This window comes from Melanotaenia boesemani, chromosome 20 (assembly GCF_017639745.1).
Source record: "Melanotaenia boesemani isolate fMelBoe1 chromosome 20, fMelBoe1.pri, whole genome shotgun sequence".
NCBI lineage: Eukaryota > Metazoa > Chordata > Actinopteri > Atheriniformes > Melanotaeniidae > Melanotaenia > Melanotaenia boesemani.
The window spans coordinates 17,908,579-17,936,017 of NC_055701.1; the positions used below are offsets into that span (position 1 = coordinate 17,908,579).

General features: G+C 37.4%; 1 protein-coding gene across 1 annotated transcript in view; it reads left to right on the forward strand.

The window, feature by feature from the left end:
• Positions 1–827: 827 nt before the first annotated feature.
• The window catches only part of myo10l1 (myosin X, like 1), a 41,793-nt gene continuing 15,181 nt past the window's right edge, over positions 828–27,439 (forward strand). The window contains exons 1-8 of the mRNA XM_041971216.1: positions 828–897; positions 13,634–13,732; positions 23,003–23,161; positions 25,004–25,191; positions 26,178–26,312; positions 26,785–26,909; positions 27,072–27,085; positions 27,197–27,281. Of these exons, the coding sequence (XP_041827150.1) occupies positions 877–897; positions 13,634–13,732; positions 23,003–23,161; positions 25,004–25,191; positions 26,178–26,312; positions 26,785–26,909; positions 27,072–27,085; positions 27,197–27,281 (826 nt within the window). The 5' untranslated portion in view covers positions 828–876. The remainder of the gene's footprint in view (positions 898–13,633; positions 13,733–23,002; positions 23,162–25,003; positions 25,192–26,177; positions 26,313–26,784; positions 26,910–27,071; positions 27,086–27,196; positions 27,282–27,439) is intronic.

Below are 27,439 nucleotides of genomic sequence, written 5' to 3' on the forward strand. Positions count from 1 at the left end.
TCTACTCAACAATACAAAGTAAAAGTCAACATATTGGGAAATAAATATGGCATGGCTTTTTGGCAAGCCACCTTAACAGAAACGGTTTATTACATTTTTCTTTTGTCAATATTGAAAAGTCAGGCTTCACGTGGATGATAGCAACGGTTTTAGCATTACTTAAGAAAAATTAAACGTTAAATTCATATTTTCAAAAGATCAAATATCACGAAATCCATTGGAATAGTCTAAAAAAATAAAGCAAGATCCAGTAAATAGCATGCATTATACTGCAGTATTTTATTAAAACAGTAAGATGAATGCAACATACAACACATTCAACTATATGTGTGTATTTGTATGTTGTAGGCTATTGGAGGAGGCTCTGTCTGCACCGCCCCGTCGGTGTGTGCGGCGTGGCAGCGTCGAGCTTATTTCACCCGGGACTGGTCTTCTCCCTCAGACCCTCGCATGGTACACACTGCCACACACACACACACACACACGCGCATACGCACGTACCCGCACACAGCACATACATACACTCAAACACACACACACTCAAACACGCACAACTGGGTCTTTCAAACGACGCAGACCTGAACAACCTGGGCGCTTCAATTAGCGCTCCTCCGACGTATCATTAAAGCTTCCTTGGATTTTTCCTCATGTGGCATGGCGCCCGGATGCTGTTGAGGTGTGTGATAAGCAGTCATTTCGGGATTGTAAAATTAGCGCTCGTTGAATGGGAAACAGGAACACAGAGCTACCGCCACCTCTTGCCTATCTCGACAAACGCGCTCACCTTCCCATTGGTGAGATTTGCGCACCCGAGACCGGAGCCGGTGTCTGCGCTCGGCCGGGCTGGGCGCGCAACGTCTGGGAGGAGTAGGCAGGATGGAGTCGTTTTTTACTGAGGTAAGCCATTGAGAATATGTGTCTATGTAATAGAGCTAAACATTAATGGCAGATTATGCGTCCTTGGCGTGATAAAACCCGGATTTGCACAGATGCACGTTTATGCTGCAGGATGCTTTACGGTTTTTCATGTTGATGCACGTCATGGCAGGTGTTGCTTTACCACAGTCGACTGGAATGATTTTTTAAGGCTCCAAACAACACTATAAGAAATAGGCATGATATGTTGATTAAACAAGTAAACACCTCGTTTTATTCCTCACTGCGGTGCGGAGCATCGGGGCCTGGCTGCCCGGCTTGGTAGATTAATTCAGAGCAGAGCCGCAGAAAAATTGGCCAAACGAGGGCTGACATGGGCTTTTGCATCCATAAGGCTGGCTTTCGGATTAATGCCAATCTGGTAAGGGAGGGTAGACAGTTTTGCCTTCAGCAATAACCATTCCAAACCATGTTACTGTAGAGTCCATTTCAGTCTATTTTATTGCGTTGTGAGTGGGATGGAAATGGGATCCATGGGTGGGTATGGGCCGGCACAGGAGAGTGAAGGAGGAGGAGGGGGGCTCCTTGGTGTGGGAGGAGAAGGAAGTGTATTTGTGTGTAGCTGAAATAGCCTATGTGAGATAAGTGAGAGAGACAAATGAACAGTTAGTATCATATTTAGTATTTATTCAGCTAAAACTTAAGTAAGCCTAATCAAATTCTTATTTTTGGTAAAACAATCACTCTATTTGTGATGAACTTGTATGGCCTTCATTGTACATCCTCCTCAGCAAAAACACAGGCCTCTTGCCTCTTACCTTACTTTACTTTTCATTTTATAGCTTTGACACCCATTCACCCAATCTCACAAAACACAGTCTTGCCCACTGACTTTGATTCCAGTATCCTTCCTCTCCAAGCTACTTATCCTCCCCCATCTTGCGTTAATCTGATATGGGTTTAAATGCCTCTCACATTGGCAGTGATGTCATGTATTAGTGTGTGAGTGGTTGTGTGAATAAATGTGTGGGTACCAGGGCCAAGAAGGCTGCTGCTCTCTATTTAAGATCCCTCTTTGCTGTTTCAGGTAAATACAATATAACTGTCCATTATAAGCCTTATATTATGCATTTACAACAAAATGCAACAGCCATTTCCACTGTTTCATTTCCCATGAGTATGACAGCAATTTATTGATTATAGCATTGATTTGCAGACCACCATATAAGCAGACCCCAAAGTCCCACACAGCACACTCTGAAAGCCTCTGTGAGATCTGAAAATGGAGTGACTTATTGAGTTACCATGCTCCGGCCTGATTTGATATCTAAAAAGTTGACTTCATGAAGCGGGGCACTGAGTAATCAATCCTCCTGGGACGTGTCTGTCTAGCAACCGCTTAGTTTTATTCCTCTGCTGATTTCCTCCCTCCATCCTTTAAAGTTACACCACACCATTCCTCCATTTGTCCCTCCATCCCCTAAAACCACAGCCGACTCCTCTCTGTGTCACCCTCTCAACCCAAGCAGAAAACACGATGGCTGACTGGTCAGCCAAGCATGAAATGTCAGGTGGCATTGGACTACTGTATAATCCCTACATATTCAGACTGAGTTGGTTAGTAGCAGTAACAATATGTGTTACAAACAGAAATCAAGACTAACGTGATGTGATACAGGCATAAAATTTTCAAACATAGTTTTTATTCTTATACTTGTGTGACAAAGTAGTAATTGTCCTCATTGTGCTCTCTTATGTATATAATGTATATCAATGTAAAAATACCCCAAATGCTTGTAAAACTGCATATATTTATGTGTGGAATATTTTAAAATTACATATACATATATATATATATATGTATATGTAATTTTTAAATTTTTTATTGTTGTATATGTGACAGATTTGAGCTAGATTACCACCAGTTCCCCTAGTATTCAGTCCTGTAAATATGTTAACAGCTGATGTGAAGTGTTAACAGAGACAGACCGGTGTGAATTTTGGTGTTTATTCCTGCTTGTTTGCATTCTGATATTCCACTCAACAGTTCCCTTCCCTTCCCTTCCCTTCCCTTCCCTTCTTCTTTTTTTTTTTTTTTTTTTTTGCTCCTTAGTTTGTGAAAGCAAACAAGCTATGAATCCATTTACTACTGAATAATCCCATAGCGTACCATCCTATTATCTAGATGCACATTCTTTAACTGTCTGCATAAACAGTATTTGCCAAAAAATATTTGTACAAACACACCAGCAGACATCAGAGCAGATAGAGTTTGTTTTGTTGTTGTTTTCAGCTCAGACAACAGTAGATTTAATTGTAGAACAGGTAGTTGTCAAACCTTCCTTTCATTCAGTGGAATTTAACTTAAAAAGCTCAACGGTAAATTCAGAAGAGCCCATATACACAAACTATGGTCCAGATCATGTAGTATTTCATATAAATCACATACTGCAAGAAACTGGTACAGTAAAGGGAAGGAAGGAGTCGCTGGAGATGTGTGACCTATATTCGGCTGCTCCAAACACATTCGTTCCGCTCAGAAGCTGTATCAGCTTTGCTTCTCTCCCTCTCTTCTCTCCCTTTCCCTTTGATGCCTTTTCTCTCCCTGCAGTTACTCTCTTAGTGTTTCTTCACTTCGCTCAACCAACCACCTTCAGTGCTGCTCTGCTGGTCTCTCTCCCTCTTATGGCGGCCCTCTAGCTTCTGTTTTCACTCTTTTTGCCCTTCTTGTCTTGCTGTCTGTGCTTTATTTTTTTTGTATATTGGTGTGGAACTGCAGCTTCCCCTCAGAAAAATCACATTACAGCTATTCAGCAGTGTGTGATTGAGGCATTTCCCAGAATGCTATTTGTCTTTTAAAAAGGCAGTAATGGAACTGAGCTACATTGATATAAAATTTAGTTGACTATAAATTATTACAATAAGTATGATGACAATAAATTTACCAATATATTCTTTTTCAGTATATAGCATAATTTCTAATATAATTTATCTCTTATAAGTTAAGAAGAAAATACAGTGATATTGCATCCTTGGGGTCCATTATTAAGACACATTTTAAGTGCTGTCACTAGGACCAGTAGGAAAAAAATATACATACTTATAATACATCCTCATAAACTAAAAATAATTTGTAAACATCTGCTACTTGAACTTGATTGCTACTTTGCAGAGACAAGACATGATAGTTGCTAGCCAAGGCATGCTAATGCCCTGCCCAAACAGTGACTGATGCAGTGGATTTCTGGGTTAAACATATGAATAATTGCTTTTTTATTCCCAGCGGTGACCTAGCAGTTACCCAATTGAGTTTGTCATTGTGCTGTTGCTGGATAACAGTCAGTAGCTGTCTTTGGCAAGGATGTTTCTGGAGTACGTAAGGCATACAATGGCTGTAGCAGTGGTAGTCAAAGAGCTCAATTGACGCCTCTATTAAAGGGAACCGTGCACTACTTTTGTTTTACACCTCATACCCTTAGTGATGGCATGATTTTTTATAGACAATATGAAGCTGACTTCATTTGTCATTTTGTTTAGATGCCATATTGTATTCCACATGCTCAGAGGATGTCTTTGTATGTGCTGATCCTGACTTTTACCTTAAGGATAGTGTTTCTATGCTCAAGCTTTCAGCTTGTTTATCAGCAGATCTTTCACTAAGCAGTGCATTTCTGTTTCTCCCAGATGGTCCACTTTTTTCTCCTTTTTGTTCTTTACCTCTACCTATCTTCAACAAATTTAATTGTTTGCTACACAAAACAAAAACTAATGGCAGTAATGGGAGAATATGATGCTCTCACACCGACATCAACCAAGACATGGCATGTCTTTGCATTCCTCAAAGTACACACTTTGTATCTATGCTTGTTTAAGCTTAATCGAAAGAGTTAACCATTCACACAAAAACAACAGAATAATGTGTGACTATTTTTTAGAATTATCACCAAAATATTTGATTATTGTAAATCACCAACACACACAAATCAGTTTGCACATGTGTGGTAAACCATTTCTTTGGAGTTGTCAAGTCTCTGAGAACACTGTGTGAAGGAGCCCAAAGTAATACTTACCAACAATCTTTCTGCATTTGGATGTAGTATGTTTGAAGTGTATATAGATGCCACAAAAACAGTGACAAAAACAAAAACAAAAAACTTGGATTCTGATTTATTGAAAATTACAGGTTTAGTGTTGCATACAGTGTACACAAGATTGTGTAAGATGCACAAAAAAACCCCCAAATAAATAAATCCCACTTCTTTTAGTAGAATAAAGTTACAATTGATAGCTTATCCTCTACACTTGAACAACAACTCCCAGCGTCCATCAGTGCTTAGAGGAGAAACGCTGTTTCCATGGTGCCCTGTCTTCACATTGTTGCCATGGAGTCTTGTTGCCAGGGTGTTGGTGGGGTTGTGACTGTATTATAATCAAAGAGGAGAGAGAATGTGATGATTAGCAAAATTCTCAAGGAGGATGCGCGCTGTGCAAACACATACACTCGCATGCACACATGAAGTACCATTTACAGCAGCTTATATCTGCTGCTATTATCCCAGCTAATGATTTAGCAGTCTTTGATGTTTTTTTTAATAAATCATTCATGTCATTGTTTTGTAATTCAGCACAATTCAAAAGGTCAGGCAGTAAAGTAGCCAAAGAGAAAATACAGTATGCTGTAAAAATATGCTTCAAGCTCTTGTGTGTCTGTAGTAGAGTAGCTGTGTGATAGTGCCTTTACCCAATATGGCTTCTCACTGTGTGGGCCTGAGTGCCAACTTTGCCATTTTGTTGATTTGAAAAGAGAGTAATTTGTCTGGTTAAGTCACTGAGTTGAAAAAATTCAAAAGGGGATTAAAAATAAGCAAACTGCATGAGTTATGTCTGAAACAACACATGTGAATTATCACAAATAAACCATTAGAGGTTAAATATAATTTATGTATGTGTAATATTTTTTCAGGTCTACAAATGAATATGGAAATCTTGTGTTTGCACAAAATCTTCTGGCTTTTTTTGTCTTTATACTACTTCACATGTACCAGGAGGATATGTATGTCACCTTGACAAAACTGCTAACCAACATTTCAACTGTTTCAAAAGCTCCAGGATGATTTTTGCCAACTAAATGCATAATGTGGTGAAACGATTTGGTGTTATTTCACAGATTTCAGTGAGTTAATCTTTTCAACAAATCACAGCATAAAACTTAAATTGCTGAAGTTGAAACGGAGCTACAATGGTAGAAGAAGCAGCTGATCCTAAAAAGGCAGAAAAACCTTGAGTAGCCTAGGGTTTTATCTTGTTAGAAAAACAACTTCTGTTGCTGTGTCTATCCACATCTCAGTGCAGTAAATCTGAAAAAAAGTCTGAGCTGTGGAGATGGAACATGCAGGAAATCAATAAATAATGCAAAAGCAAGTGAGGCAAGTTTGTAAGAAAAGGGACTGCATGGAATTATGACAGTAATAGTTAGATTTAGAGAAGGGAAAGGGGCTCTTGGAAATGAGAAGAGACTTGAGTAAGTCATGTTTTCTATCTCAAAATTGCTCTCCAGTGTAAAAGAGTAAGTAAGAATATGTGCTTAGATTTTAATAAGATTTTCATGATCTTTCTGTTTATCTCATTTTGTAAATAAGTTTTATTTTCATGACAGTGCCATAGGATTGTTAATCTATGCTCCACTCAAAGTATTAATAAATATAATGCAATTTTGTAAGAAATGAAAGGGAGCCATCCTATGAAGTCTAGATTAAAATATAATTATATGCTTTTGGGATAAAATCCATCCTTGGTATTTACTTGTGACTATAAATTTGCTTTTTTGTCCCCAGATGTTTTTTTTTTTGTCTTAACCTGCAGTGTTAAATTGCACGATAATCTCTTTCTGTGACAGATGTGACTTATATGGAGGCAGGTGACAACCACCCACCCACGTGTGCTTGCCCACACATAAACAGCTGTTGCTCTCCTTCCAGCTACCATAATCTGCTTAAAGCCTTGCTGTCCTGATTGTATTATCACCTTTAATGGACTATTGCTGACACAGTTTTAGGTCTCTGGCACAGAATGAAATGCACTGATAGGAAATATCATAAAGCTTGACCACAGTCAAGTCTGGAATAAGTGGACACATATTTAATTTTACATCATATTTTTAAATACCATGACAGGAAATACCTTTTATTTGAACTTTCACTCCAAATAGGATTGTTGCTGCAGTAGCTAAATTGAATTTTAACCTTAACACTGGTGTGTAGAGAGATTATGGCAACAAACCTCTGCGATAACATTGTTTAAATACAGTATAACAGACATCAAAACAATAACTGAAACTAAATGGTATTTTTCAGTTATAAAAATGGTGTGCACAACTCCACCTGAAGGTGTCACATGATGACAGGGGTGACTGGCTGCAGTCCTCAATAGTCTTAAAGGTTTTAGATGTTTCCCTGCCCCAACACACCTAATTCAAATTAAACAGCTCTTTTTATGTAATCCAGTGCTGTCAAAACACGTTGATCTGATTCAGATGTGCTGCTGTTGGAAATAGAAAACACCTGCTGGACAGCAGCCATCAAGGACCAACTTAGACACCCCTGCCCTGTCATGTGACATCAGCTTAAAGCTAGCCCCACAACCACACTCACATACACTTTCTTACCAGATGTCAAGATAACAGAAAACATCAAGGTGGATGTGTGTTGTAACACATAGTATAATATTACTATAAAGCAGACAAACACATATTTAAAGTTGTGTGTGGGACCTTTAGTCTCTATAGATGCTTCAGTGTCCCTTCACCTCCGAGTTGATCTCTCATTTTCTTCCATATGCCACTGATTGGTCAGCTGTTTCTATCATCATTTTTTTACTTATTTCTGTTATTTTATGTCTTAGTTAGACTGTTTTACTTTTAATTAAACCTTTTTCCTAATATCATCTCCACTCTCCCTCTCTCCTAATCTTCTCTGTTTGTTTCCTCTCTCTTTTTCTGCTGTGTTTTTATGACAGCCAGGTTGTGATAAATTCCTTGATTCACAAAATTTCTGCTTGTCCTTATTTCTGTCTCCATCTCTCACATCTTTCCTTTTTCTCTATTCACATTCTGATTGGTAACCATTTTTATTTAGATCAGTTTCAGTTCATTGTTTTGCTTCACTGGTGATGTAGCTCTGTTGACTGAAGACTGGCTGCGCTCTGTTTTTGTTTGAACTTAGTGCTTTTAGATTTCCCGTTTTTGTGTGTTCTGTCATTATGACATTCGTATCTGTTGTAAGTGTCTCCCTGTTTGTAACAAAGTTCATCAGTGCTTGGTTTAGTGCCATGAGTGACTGGTGAGTGCAGAGTTTAGCAACTGACACCGGCTGTACGTTTCACAGAGGATTCATCAGTGTTTGTTGGAGTGTAAATGTCTGAAAGCGATGGGTCCTTCATCAGAGGTAATCTCCAAAGCAATGCCTCAGTGAAATGGCACAGGTGTCCATGTAATTGCCTGGGCAGAAAAGGGCCTCTATGTCCCTCTCTCTCTCACACACACACAGCTGATTAAGTGTCTGGATTGAACACTTGTTTTATGTTCAGTAATAAAATATCCTTAGATGGACAGGGTTTTCTTTATAGTTGATCCACATTTTTCTTCTTAGAATTATTAACAATTCTGGTTCTATTGCTCTCAGTTATGCTAATAGGCATTGATTCATTGAGGAAATACTTTGAATTAACTCAGACATATTTGAAAACTACAGCTTACAAAGGTGTCTTTGTATACTTTAAATAACAGATACATGCTTTTTTGTGGCTTTAAAAATAGTTTTGTTTTCAAAAACTAAAAGTTTTGGTGTACTGTAGAAAAACAACACTTTTAAAACTTTACATTGATGCAACATTGAAAACAGATTAAAGAAACTAGAAGGTGTCATGTGATGATGTTGGTCTGAATAGATTTGTAGTACTTTTGATGACTGGGATCCAATCGTCTTGACATCTAGAGGTTTTTAAAAGGAGCTTTGTGGGTGATAAAGTACAGATGCTTTAATAATCCTTTCCTTAGATTCTTTAGCCTGTGATTCACATGATTGTAAATTACCAAACAAAATGAGATAATGGTTCCCTTCATTTTTCAGTAATTTGTGAAGTGCAGAGTTTTTCTAATAGTAACTTAGCTGGAGAATAAACACATTTATGACATAGTCTGAATGAGCCATAACAGTTTCATGTGTGATCACTGACTTTTCTAATAGTAGGAATATTGAGTAAAATGAAAATTTAAACAGAATGCAATAATTTGTATATGTTTTATGTGTAATAGAACACAGACAATCATCAATCCTTTAAAGATTAACATTTTGATTAATTAATGAAAAATATTAGCTCATCTTGAATCTAATGCAACCTGTTTGAAAAGTTGGAACAGAGGAAACAAAAACAGAGTATCTGAAGAGTATCCAGAACTGCTTGCAAACTCAGCTGGGAAACCCGTGAAACTTTAAAACCTGCATGTTATTTATGAGTTACATGCTGGCTGCTTAGAATCGTGAAGCATCAGAGCAAAGCTGTTGCCAAGGAAAGGTACAAATACAAACCTTGACAACAAAAGTTTGCAAGAAAAGGGTGAGAGTAGTCATTATGTATCATTCACATTTTCTTTCCTTCACATTGGTGTTCCATTGCACCCTTTGATTTATGGTAAGATTTATGCCATGATATTGATATACCATCATTCGCAAATCTTGCAGCTTGTGCATGCTTGATATAAGAGAGAGAGAGAGAGAGAGAGAGAGAGAGAGAGACAGAGAGAATTGTCTAAGAGATTTCTCCTTCAGCATTTTATACAACCTGATTTCAAGTTATTAGATGGATTTCTTCTGTGGATTTTAGGTTAGTCCTACCTGAGGCATGATTCATAACCTGGCCTGCTTTTGCCTCGAATGTATCCAGACATCCACTTTGTGCGTTGCCATTTTCAGAGCAACTTCTATTTTGAAGTCAAGTCAAGACAAATCAAGCCAGGTTTATCTACATAGCACAGGTTATATCAGAGGGTTTCTGAAGCCATGTCTCCCTGGCAAGTCCCTGAGATCCTGTGACCAGAACCTGCTGATGGTGCCCCATACAAAGCAGATAGAACTTTCTGTTTAGTGGCCCCCAGACTCTGGAGCTCAGTTAACTCAGTTAAAAACACATCTTTTTAAACCTGCTTTTTATTCATTTCTCTTGTTTTTATGTATTCTTGGCTCTTGTGAAGCACTTTGTGATTTTATATCTTGAGAGGTATTTAAATAAAGTTTTTCTTACTTACATAAAACAACCTTAGTTGAAAGTGCTGCACAAATCTGGATATGAAAAAAACACTAAAATATCTTTCAGTGTTAAGACATTAATCAAATGTTGAAATAAAGAGTAGAATATTTAAAACGTATATACATAACATATACATAAGAAATAGATTGAAGATGTAGTTTGTTTATAAAACTGGAAAAAAAACCAATTCTGAGAAACATTATAATGTAGGTGTATGACCTATAATCACATATTAAAGTTTGTGTATTAGCAGTACCAGTTAATTATTTCAATTTGCAAAAATAATTTAATCAGATATCACCCCTTGAGCAGGATATTTTGGCAATCTATTAGCTCATCTTGGGTGGAGGTCATGGGTCACATTTCAGGCTAAAGTGACAATTGAGGTTTTTTGAAGTTTAATGAAGCTTGAAAAAAAGATGAGATTTACTCTGTGTAGTTCACACCAGAAAGTAGTAGAGTAGTAGAGAACCAGAAAGAAAGAGAGAAGGAGAGAATAAGGTAGAGTTTTAGCAACAGATATGAAGGTAAAGAAAGGATGGGAGTTTGTTGAGATGCATGACCATCACTGTCTGTCTGGGTCTGTAATAGAAGGGGGAAGGGATGAGGACACCATGAGGAGGAGGAGAGGGTGAGAGCAAGAGTGTGTGTGGGTGTAGAATGTAATGCTGGCATGTCATTTATTACCTTTTCCCTCCCCTTCACCATGTTTTACCATAAGAGAGCACTTCGATCTGGGAATGGAGACCAATTTCCCAAAAGAGGACACAGATAAAGAGCAGATAAAAGATATTATATATACATTAAACTCTGAGGGAACATTAGGATTTTTGATGATGTGATGTCTGTGTCTTTACAATGAGAATACTCCTGGGATGATGCTAAAAGATCAGCTTTAGAGGTTTGAATAGGGTTAGAGGTCAAACCATTAGATTAAACAGGATGTAGTGAAGTACTGGTAAACTGTCAGCATTAGGCCTCAGGCTGCAGGGGTCACCAGGTCACTATAGTGGACTAGTGTGCTAGAATCTGAAAGAAGAGCTGGAGGGACAAGACTGGCAAACTGATCACAGAGAGAAACAAAAAGGATCTAGATGAGTGAAGGGAAGACTATATATAGAGCAGCTGAAGAGAGAACAGCAAAGAGAAAGAGCAAGTACAATACAAAGGGTGAACACTGACGTTTATGTTTGGCAAAGACCAGCTTTGTTAATGCCTGCACCCAAACAGACTTAGACATTTTATCTCTAAACCTAACCTTAAACTATCCATATAGTACACTGATGTGTGTGACTGATTCTGCCTGGTTAAAGCTGTGGCCTGGGGCACAACTGGTTTTCTTTTATTATCAGTGTGTAGGAATGGATGAAAGAAAAAGGCAGACAGAGCCCAGAAAACAGAAAAAGGAGAGGGAATTGAAAGAGCTAAAGCTTGTAAGGAAATGCTGAGGGACGTGAGAACATCTGCTTCTAAAACAGTTCATTTCCATTCTTTATCTGCTGCTTACTTCTTTTCATGTACATCTGGTGTCCTGTGGAGTTTTCTGAAGATTCAAACCTCTTAAAACTTTACAAGAACATTCATACATTATTGAAAATTTTAATACATCCCCACCCACCACACTTCTGTTATATCCTGAAAAATAATCTTTGAAAAATGGCCACATATTTCCTACTCATATTAAATGTTCAGTTCTTTAAAATAGAGAGTGCATTCATTATTTAGATGCCAAAATGGATATAGTAGTTTTAATAGATGTTTTTTATGTTCATAAACAAAGGTGTGGAAAGCCTTTCACATATTTAATTTTCCATCAATATGCAGAGCTAGGATAGGGTCTTATTTAAGGTTAAATTGGCAAATATTCATGTTGTATGTCAGCAATGACATTGACTCAAAGTGAAGTAAAAATGGTGGAAAGTCTATGAATTCACATGCATTTAGTTTGTGTTTATGATTTGTCCTAATTATAGACTGTACACATACTAATGCCAAGTGGTTTGAGGTCAAATGTCATTTCCATTACTGACCTTTGACTATGTTGATTTTATCCCCTTCATGTCAACATTAATAACATGGTGCAGATTCTGGTTTGTATTAAACTTAGAAATCCAGAGATAGAAGGGTACTGTAAGGCCATAATTGCTGTGAACAAAAAACTGATTAAAATAATATAGCGTAGCAAAACTGTATTTTAAAACATGCTGTCAAAACTGACACATTTCATCCTTGGCCATCTGTTCCTAGACCTCTTAGTTGAGCCAATCAATCGATCTTTGAGGGATTAAATCTAGCTCAGTGTTGAAGTATCTTAAGGAAGAACTTTGTCACACTGATCAAAAGCAGAGAAATTTTCAACGACACCATCATGAATTTTTTGATCTGTATAAGAAGAAGTGTGAAGAAATTGATGCTTTTTGAATGGAAGTGAGTTTGGAACCAGATATTTTTCATTGCCAGAGTCTAGCAGCCATGAGTTGTGTTGCACTTTAGGGCATCTCTGCACAGGCTTCAACATGACACAGGATTGCTTCACCCATCAGCCATAAGATTAAAATGACTTGCAGTTAAAGTAATGTATGTTGCACTGACACATGCTACCAAATAAAATAATTTTACTGACCACTCTGAGGGGTCCACCCAGGCTTTAAATTCCCATGATACCAATTTGATGGAATCTGAAAGCTTTTTTTAATGGATGAGTTTAATCCACACGCAATCCACCCCAATACCTGAAGGTCCAAAAGGAGCTGTCACTAACATCTCAGTACTGACCACTCTGGGACACCGTCAAATGTTCTTTTTCCACACCTTGACTGGTCAGAGCTGTTTTGGTGACATGAGAAGGATCTACTTAAAATTTGGCAGGTGTCCTGTGTCATGTGTCCTGTGGCACATTTCACTGTACTTATGTTCCTCTTCTTATGCTTATTTTCTTTTTTTCATCCCATTGTCTCCACCTTCTCTGTTATGATGTGCCTCTGTTTTTTTTTAGGGGTTTCAGGTCAGAGGTATGTGACTTTATAAAAAAAGAGATTTGTTTGTGTTGAAAGGTCTGGAAAAGGCACACTTCCTCTAATCCAGAGTAATAAGAGGCACGTAAGCATTGTAGCTTTCCCAGATGTTACAGCCTTTACAGTGTTCCAGGTACACACAACTGTCTGGATCCATTGTCATTCAGCATAGTCTCTCACACCTCACTGGACTTTGTGAGTCACCATTATGTTTGTACCATTTTCTGTATTCAAATGACTGTTAACACAGCGTTATCAGACAGAATGACAGCAATCAGTGAAATACTGTTTTCACTTGCTTGCCATCCTTAGTTTCTGTTGAAGAGTGCTAAAGTCTCTTCAGCCAGCAGAGGCTTTTCTGGTTTATGTAACCACTGATTACTTTATATGAAGCTATTTTGGTTTTAACCTCAGTGTTTGTGTGTGTTTGTGTGATCCAGGGGGCCCGTGTTTGGGTCAAAGAGAAGGAACAGCTGCTTCCAGCCATCGTTAACTCCTGTGGAGATGGAACTCTGGTGGTCACAACTGACTATGGAGAGGTAAGAAATGTAGGCAAACACACTCTCGCAATCTGCCTTTTTTGATCTTTCACACACAGTCAAGCCCAGCAAAGGTATTGTTGAAACCCTTCTGAAAGTATTACATATTTCACAGGCATGTTTAAAAAAAAGTATGATAATTTGAACTAAATTTACACAAGTCTTTAGAAGCATATTATCAAGAAGGAGTGATCAGCCAACCATTTAAACATTCAGTGTATATTATGTTTATGATTAAATGGAGCCAATATTCCAAATGCTGTAAGGACTACCAAACAAAGAGTAGCGTAGTAAAGTTTTACTTACTACTTACTTATGAAGATAAAAGGTGCAGTGTTTGTCATCATCACTGCGCATTTTTATTCACGTTAAGGTTAATGTGATGGTGAAGCAGCTGCACGGGTTCATCCTGTCCTGCATGGATCAATAGAAATCCTTGGTCATGATGCTCCACTTTCCTACTCCAATTCCTTCTTTTTTCCTCCTCCTCCTCTTCATCCTCATACATATTCAAAATTAATCTCTGACACATATTCAGCATTCAGTGGAGAACAGGAATGGATAGAAAGCATTGAATGCACACGCTTGTTACAGGATGTCAGATGTAAGGACAGTATTACCCTCAACTATTCTGCAAAGTAGAACCCAGAGGCTGCGCCAAGCTCAGCGACCAAACACCACATCTGTTGTTAAAATAGTTTAACTGAATGTTTAAATGGTTGTTAAACTCACGTATTTGTGCTTGTATCTGTATCAGTGCAAAGACATGTTCACGTTGCTCTTTGGATTAAATCTTTTTCATGACTGATGTATTTGGCACACAAATGCCCATGCGCTCTAGTTGGCAGCGTTTAAAAAGGGGGCTAATAATAGACTTGCTTCTTTTGCCAGAATTCAAGAGTCTCAATCCTGCCTTTATACCCTCAAAGAACATCTAGACTCTCTGCCATCGATGTGCTGTGAATTCATGCTTTTTTGGCCTTTCAGAAATTAACTGCCCAAATGCTGCCCCCCCCTCCCTCCCTTTTAATGCAGCTGCTCCTGTGTTTCTGTCTGATGACACAACAAGGACAGACAAGCAATTCCCAAAATAGAGGTTATAGAAGCAGGCATTCTCTTTGCTCTGGATTATGAATCGTCTTCCCAACCCCCATCCAGCTCTGCCTCCTCTTCCTGTCCTCCCTCTCTGTTAGTTGCTGGTGTTTAAATGTTAGCTCTGCAGGAGATAGTGAATATTTGATAGCGAGTTAGCAGGATGGGGGGACTACACCCTGTAAAAACAGGATCTGACCAATGCAGTCCCAGGCTTCCCATCCAACCCTGCTGCTCAGCCCATGTTCTCCTGAATATGCATAAATACATGTTTGATTCCAGCAACTACAGAGCCCTGTGAATCCTTAAGCAAGAACTTTAAATGAACCACGTTAACTGAATACAGCATTTAAGTGGTTTTGGGTCTTTGATTCACTCCCCCTTTTTTTCTTACACTGCTCTTGTTGCTCCATCACTCTTCGTCTGTATATGTGTATATGACACTGACCCAGTTCACCATTACCCATTCTGGCTTACAAACGCTGCCTTCAAAACTACAAGCCTTCATGTCAAATCAGCAGCTCTCACAAGATCACATCAGTTAACTGTCAGCACCAGAGTTTATTTGCAAATTCAGTGGCAAAAAAGAGGGGAAAGCAGAGAACTTAGATTTCTTTTGCAAACAGAAACCAGATCTCAAAAGTTTCATTTGAATATATGTCTTCAGTCTGTCAAGTGTTACTCCAGTGAAATCACAAATACTCAGCTAAGGTCTCCAGCTCTTGTGTGTATCTTATTGAGTCAGACATCCTTACAAGTTCCACTTTTCCAACATTTGCCAAAAAAAAAATGATGTCACATTGTATTGTACACAAGGCAGAGAAGCTCAGTTTCACAGGAAGACATGAAGTAGTCATGAAAGAGGAAATTTTGAATTTGTGCGGATGGACGCAAACTGTGGGATGTTCAGTGTAATTTTCAAAATGATGTATTTCAGTGTCCAACATATTATGAGAGTTTAGTTAAGGATGTAGGGCCCAGCCGTCAAAGATTTAGGAGAAGCGGGAATATCCTCACAAATGTGCTTAACCTTAATTCAATATATTGTAATGAGTTACCTTAACTAAGTAGTTTGCCAAATATTAAACAGTGAATCAACCCTATAATTACCCATAAAAGTAAAAATGGAAGTTGAACTTGAACTTCAGTTTGATAGTCGTGTGTATTGATTAATTCTTTAGCTCCTTCAGGCTCCAGATTTGGGCAAAGTCATATCATTAATGTGAGCCAGCAACATTTTTGTGAATATTTTACTAAATACAGTGAGATTATCTGTTTAGTTAGGTTAATGTTGAGTGGTATAAAACAAACCAAGAAGCTGAAAATCAAGTCTGTCGATACAAATCAATAAATTTGTTTCTGTAACTTCGGAACATTTTTCTGTGAGATTGGATTGAAATGAGGTGTGTATCTTTGTTTATGTTGATTAAACCGCTTATAGTTAATATAATAATATAGTTTAGCAGCTGCCCATTTTCCAGAGTGTTCTGCTTTTAATAGGAGCCCATCCACTGTGTTTCTACTGTACCAGGCAAAAGTCTTGATACAACTACTCATCAAAATGAGTCCTTTATTTTTCTTTTCTTTTCTTTTTTTTACTTTTGCTGTTAAATATAACAAACAAATTTTTACATTTTTTTTACTACAATTCACCACTAATCAGTCTAAATAGAAATAGATATACTGGATACAGATTTATCTTCAACAAGGTAAGATCAGTATAGTCAACCGATTTAATTAACGCTTGCTGAACCTTTTAATAGACCTCAAGAAATCCTGTTTTTATGGATTACCAACATCCCACCTTCAAATATGACATCTATGATCTCAGATTTTAACTTTCTTTTTTATGTCAGTGTAGCTTTTTGTTGTAGAAAAATATGATTATATTAAATCAGACAATAAGAAAGTTTAGTGAACTGAAACCTGCATGTTTTCCTTGCTTGATCTTATGGAAATGCTAAAGGTTTTAGCAGCAGACTCTTCCTGCTCATAGATGTGCTATCTCTGTGTTTACACAGTATTCACACACTTACTAACAAGTGTATGCACACACAGGTTACATTTGCAATGAGTTGTGCTTTGTGTGACCTGGATTTCAGTTGCTAGCTTAAAAGCTGGAGTGAGAGCTCACGCGAGCACAGAAAATGCTGCAGGGCTGTGTTACTCTTTTTGCACTCTACTTTATACTTGGACTCACTTTAAAATGCATCATATTAAAATTGCAGAAATTACATTCTTGGTTTGTTTCTGCATAGAAATTAACTGATGCAGCTGTGTTGTCTCATGACCTGCTTTACAGCTTTACAACTCTAGTGACATTAACTGAACTCTTTCAAACGTCTACTGAAACAAAATATATACATGCCATTTTTAAATGGATTTTTCTGCAAGGAAAGAAGCAAGTGATTCCCTTTGAGTGGGATGATTGTCAAACCTTAAAGGTTGGTGACTGAAATTGTAGAGAATAGATGTTGTGATGTGGGGCAGAGAGTGTAATAAGAGTTCATTATTGAAGTTTGTTGCAAACATTCTAATTCAATCCAATTTATCAAGCTTGGTAATCAGGAAAACATGTCAGTGGTTCATAAAAAAAACAAACAAAAAACATTATTTTCTTTTAAATATTGCAACTTTAGTTTTTAACCCATAAGAGCCCAACAAGACATATTTGTCACATACATTTTTTGAGACATTTTGCTTCAATTTATGGTACATACATTGCTCAAAATCCTGTTATACACAATTTGATACTTGTCTTCTGTCTCCTAATAGATACCCGGAAGCAGAAAATCATATTATAATGTTTTTAATATATCACATGGTAATAAATGGTAGATATCCCCCCAAAATAATGTTAATTTTTTGTTACATTTTTTAAAGGGCTAAATAAAGACCTCATATTTAAAAACTTGGACTTTTCTTACCATTTTTTCATGTGTCGGACCATAACGGATTAAAATAGACTTGCCAATTGCTTCTGGCTGAGCTACTTCTGTATTTTCTGATCTGGAGGATCAGATTACACCAAAGACCTCAGTGTTTCCCAATCCTAATCAGAAATGGGGAAGCCTGACAGATCAGACCCAAGGTCAGTGAGGAGAGCTGCAGGTGCGTACAGTGCAGGACTTTGTGCTCTTGCTCTGGTGAACAGAATATATAGGTCACTGTGCCCACAGTCCTCATCACACTGTCTCTCCATTTTTAGCTCTCTGGGCTGCTCTCTCACTTTTCCTGCAGCTAATATGTGAAGTCAGATGAAAAGGCTTGTCTCCCCTGCCTCTGCTCCTGAATCATGCAAAGCAGATTCAGACATCAGAGAGCTTTACAAAAAAAGAGTGCATACACTGTATGTGCGTGAGCAAAAGTGTGTCCATGAAGCAGGTTCAGAGTGAAGTGATTTTGCAAGAAAAGAGGGGCACTAGTTAATGATGAGAAAGAAAAAGACTTCTATATGAGAGAGAATATTAATACTTTTAATTGTCTAACTCATGGGCCTCTGACATGCTTTAATCTTACTTAAATAATTTTTTTTTTTTTTTTTTTTAACAGCAAAAAACATCAAACAAAAAGCAGGAAATAACCAAAGTCATCATTCATTTTTTGAGACTCATATAGATATGTTTACATTAAAGGAGAATACAGAACAACTACAGCTTTGTTCTTGGTGAGTAATGCACAAGTGAGGAAAATTTTAAAGTGGTTAAACATGCTCTGCTTTACTCCTCCTTTTTTTCTTATTAATCCAGTACCTTTTTTCCCCTGTTTCCTCCCTGAATAATGAATTATTGAATATGAAGTAGTCCATTTTAGAATCTCTGGGAGGTTAAACTTATTCTGTGTACATATGTGTCACATACCACACAGTTTGTGTGTTCTTGTGTAATTTTTTCTGTGTGCTTGTGCAGCAAGGAGCTGTGCACAGAAAGTGTGTTAAAACCCACCAGAGGGTAAACTGAGGAAGGAGACAGAGACATTTGCAAAATCCCCTTTTATCTCCCATTTCAACTGCATTTTATCTTGTTTACTGACACCCTTTTTCACTTTGTAGGATCTACTTTCTGAGAATCACATTTGTATGAGTTCTCCCAAGTTGTTTTCCCTAAACATCAGTGTTTCATCTGCTGTTTAATACATGCAAATTAGAAAACCAACATAATGCTTTTAATAGAAATGGTAAGAACCACAATTGCAATACTATTATGTGTTTTCAGGTGAAATTATTCCTGCAGACAGACTTTTCTTTAAAGGAGCACTCCACAGATTTTACATATAAAACTCAGGTGTCTGTCATGAGGAGTACTATGCTGGAAATGGACTTTTTATGCAAATAAACACATGCTGTATATTATATATCTTCTGCTAAAAATCCAATTTTCAGCAAATCTTGTAACCACCAAACTCAGAGCCACTGTTTTCTGCACATACCTTTGAGGACAGTCCCATCGCGACATGACATTGAAAGTCCAGCAACTTGACCTGAGCCTAAACACTAGGCTGCACAGTAACTTATTTTAAAGTGCTTTATTTTTTCTTGTGCAATTGGCCAAAAGCCCTATGAAAATGAATATCAAGTAAAAGCTGTGCCTGATACCAGGGAGAATTCTGCTACATGAGTTGTTGTCTCTCTCTGACAGGAGGCAGCCCAGCTGAGGAGGCAACACTTTGATGTAGCTAGGGTAACCAGATGCAGCCCAGACCTCCTCAGAATGAGGTCTGATCAACAAGATCAAGTTTGAATACAGCGTTCATGTGACTGGCATGGACAAATCACTGTTGTACTGCTTTTTGTGCAATTCAGGATCAGTGTTAATATTATGGTTACAGTGGCTAAAATTTCTTTTTAAATTGTGTGTTAAATTATACAACAAATAAAACTATTAGATTAAATTATTGATAGTTGAGGTATTAATTTTGTGGATAGAGGTATGTTTACATAAAGAACTATGAAAATTGATTTGTAAGAAAATAGTAAGCGCTCATGAAGCATATTTTTATGCTCTAAAAAAATCCTGAAATCTCAGAACCTCAGTTCATAACTATTTAAACTAGTTGTTGGTTTAATATTAATAATATCACAAAGAGTTTAGTTCAATGACGCATTATCGGGCAGTAAGTTCCTGGACTGTGGAGACCTTCAAGAAAGCTATCTCGGATTAGTTTCAATCTTTACTAATGATATGACATATGTACTCGGTAAAACTGAGGTGACTATGTTTGCTGATATATGATACTACGATAATATGATACTACTGTTTATTATAGATGGTCAGACAATTCAGCAAGAAAAAACTGTGAAGCTTCTTGGACTTCAGTTTGATTGCACATTGTCATGGTCAGATCACATTAACAAAATAGCTGCCAAGGTGACTCAGAACACGGCTGCAAGACTGGTTCTTGGTTGGCTGGTTCTCTGACTGACTCTGATGAGGACAATCTTCTATAGGTGTTGCGGAAGAGTGTTCCACGTGAGGTTAAGATAATTAAAAAAAAAGCTTTTAAAAAGAGACCAAATAATCTATTTGTTACCTGCACCTGAACATCCTTGCTCATACTGATTGAGGTTTTGTCACGACTCAGTGACAACTCAAAAGTTTTCACTATGTATTTTTATGTATATGTTCATGTGTATATACTGTATGTATATATGTATGTGTAAATGAATATATGTGTAAGTGGCTGTATGCATATATATATTTCTGTTTTATCATCTTTGTATTGTGTATGTTTTATGTATGCATTGTATTGTTTTTTATTATTTTTTTCACATACTTTTCTATGTATTTCTGTTATTTTTTTTATTATTCTTCTGTGTTCTTGTTTTTTTCTTTTTTGTTTTTTTTCCATTTCTATTGTACTTGGATCTTTTTTTTAGTTTTTTTTTTTTTTTTTGCTTAACACATGTGCAAATCTGATGTGCTGTATGTGTGCAGAACTTTATTCTCTGCCCCACTATAATTTACCCTGGACTGTAACGCCAGATTGACTCTCCATTAAAAGGCAAAGTTTTTCTATTGAGCACATGGAGGCATTAAGTGAGCAATGCATGCTGATTAGATATTATGAGAAACATTGCAAAAAGATTTGTGGAACAAAAAAAGAGAATTCCAGAAAAAGATTCTAGAACTTTGAACAGAAAAAAAAGAAGGAAAAAAAAAAAAAAAAACAGGAAAAAAAAAAAAACAATTAGTGGAAGGCTGAAATGTGACTGGGTGATCTGAGAGAAGTGGAGGTTGAAAGCAGAGGGATGAAAGAAGAGGGGTGACAAAAGTGAAAGAAAGATGAGAGACAGAAAGAGAAGTAAAGAAAAAATACAGGATAAGAGGCAGGAGAAAGTCTTTGAGTGAAACAGAAAGAAAGAGAGAAAGAATTATCAAAAAGATTAATAATAATAATAATAATAATAATTATTATTATTATTATTATTATTATTATTATGTGATTAATATTATGCTTTTCAAGGCTTGTTATGTAATTTTAAGAGATTTTTTTGTCTATTCTCTTTAACTTGTCCAGCTGTGACTCAGTCAGCTCTGCATGCGCACGACTGTCCAACCCATGACTAACAGGCGTGTCAGTGAATCCTGTCTCTCAAACAAGCATGTGTCTAATGCAGATCAGACATTGAGCAGACAATCTCTCTTGTTCTTTCACACATACATACACACATACACAAAGATGTTAAGAGGCCATCTTGTCACCTTAGCATCAAAGGTTGAGCGCAGCAGGAAGTAACTTTAATCAAACCAAGAATAAACAGATACAAATCAAGTGTGGATCAACCTTAATGCTCATTTGGAGTTTATTTTGAGTGGTTTTTTTTGCTGTAGGGTGACTGTACAATATTCACACTATAGTTATTAACTGCATTAGCTAATGTTACCATTTTGCATATTTCCAGAAAGTATGGAAATGTTTAAGCTGAACATTTCTAGGTTAATATTCCACAGCAACATGCATTCATATGGTAAACATGTTAAAGAAGCTTCATCTGGGAGACCTGCGTTTGTTTCACTGCTCTGCTCTGTATGGCTTATTCCTCTCTAATGGAAGATGAGGTATAATTAGGTCATTTCATCACAACTGAGTAAGGTTAGTGACTACATGGGTTAAAACATCAGCATTTACTATCAGAGTATGTAAAGTGTTTATGCTTTGACATTTTAGACAAGATAAAAAAAGCATGAAAGCTGCAGCATACTGCACACATCAGCCGTAAACAACATTATACTTGCAGACAGCTGGCAAAAGACGATACCGTGTTGAGTTTTTTTGCCCTGAGAGAGCCGTCTGCACGCAACAGCTCTGTGCAGTGGAAGACAGTGTTACTGGAGTGAAATAGATTTATTTGAGAACAGGATGTCTGAGTGCCTACAGCACACCCTCCTCCACTCTCAACAGACTTCCACCACATCTGCTCCAGCAGCATAGTGCAGGGTAGAGGCTGATTGTTGGACTGACATTAAAAACCCAGGATTGTAAATGACATGGTTTCTATTCTTGGAAAAGTTGATTTCACTAGGATGAGTGAATAACTTTATGCTGAATGGAATGACAATTATCTCTTATACATGTATGTGTGTATGCAGACGAGGGAGACTAACAAAGATTGTAGAAGCAGGATGTGACCTGAAAACACACCGAGCTGCTTTCACCTGTCAGGTCCTGCCACATCAGATCAGTTACTCTTCTTCGCTGCTTTTGTCCTCACTCTGGTAATCCCTGTCTTGGAACATGCCTTTCTACCCCTGCCTCGTCCCCTACTTTCCCGTTGCCATGGCAAAGGATGACATAGATGAGATGGGGTTCTGAGGTGAAGGAGGAGCGAAAACTTGCTGTGTTCTAAATATGTGGATTGTCGTCATGCTGCGTCACAATTAGCCTGTTTGTGCTAAAAATGGTAAAATCTTGCAAAACTGGCACCTTATTTTTAAATCTGGTGTAAGAACTTGTTCCTTACCTGAACAAGATTGGTACTGACACCATGAATAGCTTGATGGCTGAAAAAATATATATATTTACAGTTTTAACCAAAGTCATGGTGGGACATGTTTGAAATGTCATGCAGGGATACACACTAATAACTAATATCAGTCTTCAGCAAAAAAGAACTTGTGGACTTCACGTACCATCTTATGGTTATGATAAGTAACAATCTGTATGTCTTTTTGCACACAGGTGCTGTACCTTCAGCAGGCCGAGGTCACCAGGGAAAGAGTGTGCGCTATGCACCAGTCCAGTATTGACGGGGTGGAAGACATGTCAGCACTGGCCGAGCTGCATGAGGCTGCTATTATGCACAACCTGTACCAGCGTTACCAGAAGGATAACATCTACGTAAGTGCATTTGAACAGCCATGTGTGTCTCACAACATGTCTTGTAAAAAAAAAAAAAAACACAAACTGACACAAAAAATAACTATGGAAATTAAATAATTGTGCATTTCACAAAAAAATCATGAAATAAACATTGCATCACATGTAAGAAGTGACAAGGCAGGACTGAGCTGTACATACTGCTGTCAAACCAAATAAATAAGTTTGAGTAACCAAGTTGACTCAGCAACTGATGCTTTAAGTAACCTTAAAGGCAACTCAACAAATTAAAGTGCATTGGAGTCAGAGTAGAGAAATGTATGAATTGTTGAGTAAAAGTGCATCTGAACAAATTTGTGGTAAAAAAACATTATACTGCATTAATCTAATGGATTAAATTGGACCCAGGCCTGTTGCGTTCAATCTCCTTATAACCAAACCTGATATTATGTTCATACCTTTAATGGAAATAAATTAATTGAGATAAGTCCTTCCTCTACAACCTCTAGTCTTGTAAATGTTAGGCTTCACCACGGAGAATGATTTTAAAGCGGAGAAATGTATATAAATGAGATATTTTGTTACTGATATTTGCAAACATTTTAGTCTCTTTGGCTTTTTTATCCCTTTTGTTTAAAGACTGAGAACAGGTACATTACACCCATTAAACAGTTGCAATGTCAACATTAAAGTAAGAGTTCCAGTTTTTTTCAAGAGCTCAACATGTTCTGCATTGTAACAATGTCAGGTCAACCAAAATGTCCTTGACTTGTAAAAATGCTTCCTCTCTGCCTGCAGGAGGTCTCTCCACTATTAGAACAACATTTCCAATCAAGCTGTATCTCCTGTTTGACTGGCTTTAGTCCTCCAGGTCAAAATGCTCAAAAAACATGATGCTCTGCAAGTTGCAAGGCATAAACCAAACAAATAGCCAAAATGTCAGCAAATCAGTTGTTGTTAGCTCTTTCATGTGTGTTTCAGTCTTTAGATGATAGTACACCTCACTTTCCATACTCTGTCTCTGTTGCTTTATTCCCATCTTCCTCAGACAGCTCGTATTCAGATTAAACTGTTGTCTTCTTGCATCAAATTATCTCTGTTATTAAATTCTCAGATTCCATAACTAACTCAAAACTACAAGACATGAATTGCTCCAGTAATTTGTTTCTGTGTATGAATGAAGGAGAATGAATGGATGCATTAGTTGTTGTCTATGAGACTCCATTACCCGCACGTCCTGATGGGAAAGAAGTCTGTCTGCAGCAGTAAAGTTAATAAAGAGGTCAATGAATTACTGTCAAGGCTAAACAGACGTACAATTCTATTCATATTGTGAGCTCCTATTTGGAAAAACCTGGAGACCTGGAAGATTACTGGGTTCTGCCCGAGTGTGACCTAATCTAGATGATGAGTTATTGTCCATATACGGATTTCCCTTAAGCTGATCATAAGAATTTCTCTTGTAAGGGTCAGTTTTCTGTGTCACTGTGTGTTCATGCGTTTATGTCAGCATGCTACATGTCCTTCAGCACAAATATCTGCATGCAGTCATCATGTGACACAATGGAGGGCCTGCTGACATTTCTGTTTTGTTTCTGTTGCAGAAGGATTGGAAGCAAAGTGCCTGACAAAGCACAAATAGTTCAAAATAAAAATCTCTTCTTTCTTCAACATGTATAGCAAGAATAGCAATTAAATTTGGCTGCTTTAATATTTGACATATAATCTATTTTTTGAACATTTTGTTTTCTGTGTATGTGTATCAGTTTGTGTGATGGGTTACCATATTTAAACTTATTTAATTTAAAAAAGGCAAATATTAAGAAACTAATGCCTAAAATGTTCCTTCTTTGTTTTTTTCAGACAAATATCGGCAGCATCCTGGCAGCAGTCAACCCATACAAGCAGATCCCAGGTCTGTATGACCTAGAGAGGGTGGAACTGTACTCCAAACATCATCTGGGAGAACTGCCTCCACACATTTTTGCTATAGCCAACGAGTGCTACCGCTGCATCTGGAAACGCCATGACAGTCAATGTGTCCTCATCAGGTGACTTAATAATTTAAAAAATTAATTGAAGTTAATTCATTTTCAGTAGAATAACCCATCCATATTTCATCCATATTTCTTATATACTGGGATATCTTTGCTGTCTATCCCAGTTTGATGATCTTTCTTTGCATATTTTATGCATCTAAAAGTTTAAATTTTAGGGAAAAGCAGATCTCTCCTGAACTGTAAATGTGAAGCTACAGCCTGGAGATAATTGGCTCAAATTAGCATAAAACTTACTTATTAGCATAAAGTATGACACAGTTTCATGACTTGTCTTATTGTGGTAAACCTAATGATGAAATTCTAAATCAGATTTATTGCTTATCCCCTTATTTCAGTCAACAACCCAGGAAAACGTCAAAATGATAGAATTCATTGATGGTGATGAATACTTCCTGCATATTAAGCAGTTTATCTCCTCGTGGTATATCAGAGATATTTTAAGACAGGCATCAGACATGAATTTCTAATGGAGACCTAATGAAAACAAATCTATGTAAAGGCTAAAGGAAGATGACTGGTGTCACATTTTAGATACATTTCAGTCAAAAGGCAAGAATCAGAATCAGCTAAATTCAAGTTAAGGTAAAGAAGCATAGGAGGATCAAATCCTGAGGGAAACTCAGACAATCACTACTGTCCTGAGTATAATAAAAAAGAATAACAGTCCTTCACTGCTGCTTGAAGGCAAATTAACAGCTAACTGACCTGATGTGGCTGCTGTGTCTAGTAACTGATCATGCTTTCAATTACACTCAGCCTTTATTGTCCTGACTGGGAGAGACCACAAGTTAATGAAATATCTCTGAAGCCATCAAACGTCGCAATCAATTAGATTAGATAACCAGACCAGTTTGAGAAATTGAAATGTCAGAAAAGGTCAGTGTGTTTCTAATTGAATTGGGTTGTGTGTGTGTGTGTGTGTGTGTGTGTGTGTGTGTGTGTGTGTGTGTGTGTGTGTGTGTGTGTGTGTACTCCAGTGGTGAATCAGGGGCAGGGAAGACGGAGAGTACTAAACTGCTGCTCCAGTTTCTGTCTGTAATGAGCCAAAACTCAGCCGGGACTCCTCCATCAGAGAAAACCACAAGAGTGGAGCAGGCCATCGTGCAGAGCAGGTACACAGGAGCAAAACTACACGTTTACATTTCAAGCTTTCTCATGTGTCAAATCATGCGTACATCAAATTTATGTTGGTTCCTATAGCTTAGAATCTGTTTAAACACAAAATGTCCTTGTTCATGTCCAGTGTAAATCAGCTTTTTCTCAAATCAGTTTTTGCCACTGCAGTTGTTCTTTTAATATAATTGAAAATTGTTTGAGTATACAGGTTTTAGGTAAAGTAGGTCTCATAGCAGATGAATCCATGATTTATCTTTTTACTAAAAGTCACTATGCAGACCTCAGTGATTGTATTTGGCATGTATGAAAGTAGAATTCCTGGTAATATGAAGGAAAGCAATGCTGAAAAACCTCGGTTCAGTTTTTCTTAGCAAATTAAAGAAATGGTTTAGTTAAAAGGGTCAGGATGGACAGAAAAATGAATGCACAACATATGACACAAACCTCAGGTTGTTGATTTGCTTGCAGTCCAATCATGGAGGCGTTTGGTAATGCCAAAACTGTTTACAACAACAACTCCAGTCGTTTTGGGAAGTTCATCCAGCTTCACTTTTCTGAGAGCGGCAACATCCAAGGAGGCTGTGTCATTGATTGTATCCTTTTTTGACACAACAAATACATTTGTATCAGATGTACAGTACGTGTGAGCTTCCAGTGCATGCTAGGAGACAATAAGGATATGTATTAAACAAGTATTTCTATGAAAATAAAAGGACTCCAGTGCAATTTTTTTTCTTTGACTCTTGACCTTTCAGACTTACTGGAAAAGGTAAATATGCCTGCTGAATCTTATCTCGAGCTGAAGTCTTTGTGGTTGGATTTGTCAATTTTACATTGAGAATCAAAATTGCATGTTAATAGCATTAAGTTTTTTCTTTAGAACCGTGTGGTGCGACAAAACCCCGGGGAGCGAAACTACCATATCTTCTACGCACTACTGGCAGGAGCCAATAAAGAGCATAAAAGTAAGTTTTCAAATATTGACATTTATACATTGATATATTTTATCAGAAATTATTGTAATAAATGTTTTATATGTATGACCTAGTAGACTGTTTAAGAAGTGTACGTGGCCATGGTAACATCCCCCTTTGGTTTCTGTTAGGCTGATGCCATTTAAACA